Consider the following 4,756-nt stretch of genomic DNA (forward strand, 5'->3'; position numbering starts at 1 on the left):
TGGCTGCAATCCCAGTGCGCGTGCGTCTACTTTCGGTTTCGCTGCGCGTCCCAAGGCATTCCGGCCTCGTCGCACGTCGATGACTACATTCGGGCAGAGACCCTTGGCGACAACCTGGCTTTTCTCCACATCCAAGACTGCGACGTGCCCCGGGGTTTGGAGAATAAGACGCTGGCGCAGTTTCCGAGTTTGTTTGGGCTTCGTCTCGAGCGGACGCAGCTGCAGACGTGGGATGTGCCGAGCGCCGTGTTTCCGTCGCTGAAGCGCATTGACATTCTGTACAGTGCTCTGACAACAGTGCCAAAGTTTCTTTCCGAGTCGGGGCCAGATCTGCGATGGGTATACATTATCGGGTCCAACATCTCGTCGCTCCCGGATGAGGTGGCTGTGACGTGGCAGTCGCTGTTTACGTTGTGGCTTCACGAGTGCAACTTGACGCAGGTCCCAGCACCGGTGACGCGTTTGGAGAACCTTCAGTCCCTTGGGCTCACGTCCAATGCGATATCGACGATACCTGCGATGGCCTCAGTGACCAATCGTCAGCTCTCGTGGGTGTACCTTGAATTCAACCAGCTATCAGAGGTGCCGTGGCAACTGCTCAAGGACAACCCAGCGATCGAGCTCTACCTCAGCGGCAACCCAATTGCATCACTGACCAACGTATCCAACATTGTCGACGTCTCGGGGTCGCCGTACTGCACCTCGGAGTCGACGCCGAGAATCTGCTCGACGCTCTGCGCACCGCGCTGCTCAGCGATGCTCCAAAACAATTTTTTATGCCAACGCGAGTGCAACACATCTGCTTGTGGGTTCAATGCCGGTAGTTGCCTTTCGAAATTCTAGACAATAATGGTTCAAGTATATCATAAATAAATGTTGTGGATAACTCTCATTTCGATAGGGTGCGACAGCGTATTTCCGGGACTTTAGTACATGGCCCATACGACAAAACGTCGTGACCGTTCGGCTGCGAAGACGAAAATGCATCATTTTCAACAAAACAATATGCGCCAGTCTGGCACATATTGTATCCCAATCCTCTGGTACTGCCATAGGATTGGGATACTGTAGGGCGAATGTTGAAGGTAGGTGGCGCGACGAGACATCGGTATTACAACAGACATTTATGGCTGTGAGACAACCCGCAACGGCGCGGTGTCGTGCCGGCGTTGGAGGCGCCTGCCATTTGATTATCACTCCGACAGCCACAGCATTTGACACGACCCCCGGTACCATCGCGGCTACAACCACCAAACACTGATCAATCTCATGATATGAATCGGAATAGTGACACCAAATGACATTATATCACTGATCGTGGCAAGAGCAACGACAAAAGACCAACGCATTAGCACTTGACGGCGTTGGTTTGCGTCAAAAGACCGAGCTTGTACGGCAGCGCGTCGTAGTCGCCGCCGGCCTTGGGGTCGAGGCCCTGGTACAAGAAGCGCAGCGGCTGGCACGGGTCCACCGTCAGCGTCTGGTCCGTCTGCGTGCGCACGAGCTCGCCGTGGCTGATGCTCTTGGTCCACGCGGCGCCATTGGCAAACAGGACGTTGCTGGCGCGCGCGAACGGGTTGGCCTCCGTGTTGGCGAGCGCAGTCCAGGCGCCGCTAAGGCTCGACGCCTTCCAGGACCGAAAGTAGCGATGGCCGTCGCTGCCAATGGCCTCGACGACGAGCATGTACTGGTTGCCGATACGGTAGATGCACGAGGCCTCAAAGAGCGCAAACTTGTTGACCGTATCCTGGAGCGCGATGACGGGCTCGCCAAAGCCACGGGGAAAGTTCTTGATGCTCGTGGACGACCGATAGAGGTGGCCGTTGTCGTCCGACGAGAAGAGGTGGCAGTTGGCGGCATCGCAGATCACAAACATGTCGACCCAGTGGCCGTTGCCGATGTTTTGCTTGATGGTATTGGGCTGGCTCGCGTAAAAGTTCTGCGGCGCCGACCACCCGGATGGGTTGGCAATGTCCTTGTTGGTCGAGTACGCAGCGTTGCCGTTTTGGTACACGAGGTACCACAGATTGTGCGGCTTGAAAAAGAAAACCTCGGGCGCCGCGCGGTACCCCTTCCCGATCGGCGTCGCGTCGAGGTAATGAAACTGCGCGGACTGCGCCTTGGCCCAGTCCGAAAACGTCAGATACACGAGGTTGTACCCGGCTTTCGACGCCGTGCTCGCAAACACGTGGTACTGGCCGTTGACCTGCACGATCGTCGGGTCCTTGATCGCGTTCACGCCCTTGCCATCGGCCTTGGCCGAGATGAGCGGACCGGACGAGCTCCACTTGAAGCTCGTGGGAAGGTTGTCCTTCGACGCCGGCTTGGGCTTGGGCTTGGACGTGGGCTTGGCGGTGGGCTTGGAGGTGGGCTTGGAGGTGGGCTTGGATGAGGCGCCGTCGGCCGCCACCGTGATGCTGGCCGAACCGCTGCTGCGGTAGCCCTCGGTCGCGACGATTTGGTACGCCATCGTTGTGCCAATCTTCATGCCGAGCTTGGCCCACGCGTTAAAGTGGTTGGCGGTCGTGACACTACCGCCCGTGCGCTTGTTGCGGCGCTAGCGAGAGACAGGCGTCAGGACCATTTTGATCGATGAATAGACCGAGACGACGTACCACGGACCAAAACTGCTGGAAAGTCTTGTCGCCTTCGATGCTGGGAGCATTGTAGCGCATGGCCGTGTAGATGTCGTAGACGCTGCCGTCCGAGGTGACGGTGCCCTTGAGCTGGCCGCCGCTGCCGGGGTTGTACGTGCCGTAGTTCTCCACAATGTAGTACTCGATGAGCGGGTTGTGCGACCAGCCGTAAACCGTGAGGTAGCTGTTGCCACGGGGCGTGTACGTCCCCGAATACGAGATGGTGCGGTGCGTCCCGACCTCCCAGCCCTTGCCCGCGACAAAGTTGCCGCCGCCGTTGCTGGCGCTCGACCACTTGACTGCGTACCCGCCGGCCGCCAGATTGGTGTACGTCACGTCCGAGACGCCGTCCGACCACATTGAGTAGTAAAAGCTGTTGTTCATGCCTGCCGAGTTGGGAGTGCTTGTAGCGGCGACAGCCGCAAGGATCAGTGCTAGAAAGCCGAGGATGTTGTTGACCATTGATCGCTTGGAGCAGAGATGGACAAATGAAAAGTGAGTCGAAAGGCGCCAAGTCCAAAGCCATGGAGCGTGCACGAACCGGGTGCTCGCGCCGAAGTTGCCGCCAGAGCAGGCGTCGTCGTCGGGCACGACCTCTGAATCTGCGCACCAAGATAGAAACACGCCCAAGATAGTGTTGCACACTGACCGCACGTATCAGATGAATGGCTTTTGTGAGTTAGTGGAATCGGTGAGTCATTCCTCTCGCCAAGCATGCGGTTGTCTGGCGTTGCAGCGCACGGAGCGCATGTTCGTCCACTTGAGAAGCTAAGAGAACCTGAGGTGCAAAACTCTGCTATTTGCATCGCGATTATGTACTTGAATGGTCAAATCAGAGGCTCTGGCGCTATAGCGTGATCTTGAAAACACTCCTAAGCAGTACTGCGCTTCGGACCGAGCCGATGGTTGACAAGGCAACTGATTTTAAGGACACTCGGTGTCACACATTTCGCAACTAGAAATCTACTCACGCGGGGCCGAAAGAACGTTTGGCGCTGTGATGAGTAGACTGCGCGGCATTGCGTCTCGGCGAGATGCAGCCTTGTAGGTGCCAGTTGCTCTGAGACCGAGCACATTGGATCATCCCCTGCAACAACGAGGTGTATCTCATCTGGTTTTGTCCTCTTAATAGCCACACGTATCTCTGTGTAACAACGTACGCTGGTCTACAGTACAGGGTTAGGATTGGTATCGGGTTTGACGTGATGGCTGAGCGCAGCTAATCATAGCTCGTGCTGATTGGTTCGATGCGCTCTGAGACATGCCGCGGGGTCGCGCATAACTGTGTGGATGACAGCCGTCGCCAGTTCCTGCTCTTGCACTTCTGTGTAGTCGCTGCTGCAGTCGGTTTTTAGTGAAGTCGAGAGTGCTCGACTGGAAATGGGTGGCAAACTCTCTTCATTGCGGAGACTCGGCACAGAAACGCGGCTGTCGGAAACGGAAGCGCGATGCCGGTGCAACCGCTCGTGTTGTGCGAGGTGCGTAAGACGTAAAGGAAGAGAGAGACCTTACGTCGAGGCAGTGATGCAAGTGTCATTGAGCAACTCATGCCGCCTGGATGGTGATCGCCCAATGACGTGGGAGGGCCGAGCGAAGAATGCGACTAGGTCATCGCGTCAGGAATTGAAAAAGATGCGGACGCAGAGCACGGACCAGAGGTATAGCAACAAAGTTCGTTGAAGCGTCGAGATTCGGTAGCCGGCAAACGTCGTCGGTGGTTCTCAAGGGCCTACCCTCAACGAGATGCAACAACGCGAGGACTGCTGGGAGCACCGGTCGCCTGGGCGAGAACGCGACCAGCTCGGTCAGCTGAAAGCGGATGGCCCTCTTGTTCACGCTCGTGTCAACGTACCCGCTGACGAGGCTGCTTGTGACGGTCGGTGGCTCATTGGACAACAATAATAAGCTCGACTGCGGCTGATCGAGGAGTCATTGTCGTGGTGGCAGCTACACAAGCTTTTGGAGAAAGGCCATGGCAAGGTCGAGCACCACTGAGGCACGTATGACGTTGACATCTCCACTGATGGAAGGGAATCCAACACGAGCATGGACCTGCGACGACCTTGACTCGACTCGCAACACGAATAAGATGAGCCTGAGACGTGTTGATTTAGAGTCCT

General features: G+C 56.7%; 2 protein-coding genes across 2 annotated transcripts in view; one reads left to right on the plus strand and one right to left on the minus strand.

Annotated features, from left to right (window-relative positions):
• SDRG_14631 (hypothetical protein) overlaps nt 1-891 on the plus strand; it is a gene marked incomplete at its 5' end in the record, with an annotated part of 1,903 nt that extends 1,012 nt beyond the window's left edge. Inside the window, one exon of the mRNA XM_008620775.1 lies at nt 16-891. Within this exon, the coding sequence (XP_008618997.1) occupies nt 16-843 (828 nt within the window). The 3' untranslated portion in view covers nt 844-891. The remainder of the gene's footprint in view (nt 1-15) is intronic.
• Nucleotides 892-1,277: 386 nt separating this feature from the next.
• On the minus strand, nt 1,278-3,098 carry SDRG_14632 (hypothetical protein; the record flags this gene model as incomplete). Its single annotated transcript, XM_008620776.1, has 2 exons — nt 1,278-2,557; nt 2,616-3,098. 2 exons carry the CDS (start codon nt 3,096-3,098, stop codon nt 1,349-1,351), a joined length of 1,692 nt encoding a protein of 563 aa, XP_008618998.1. The 3' UTR covers nt 1,278-1,348.
• Between the last annotated feature and the right edge of the window lie 1,658 nt (nt 3,099-4,756).

The sequence above is a fragment of the Saprolegnia diclina genome (assembly GCF_000281045.1).
Source record: "Saprolegnia diclina VS20 unplaced genomic scaffold supercont1.75, whole genome shotgun sequence".
NCBI lineage: Eukaryota > Oomycota > Saprolegniomycetes > Saprolegniales > Saprolegniaceae > Saprolegnia > Saprolegnia diclina.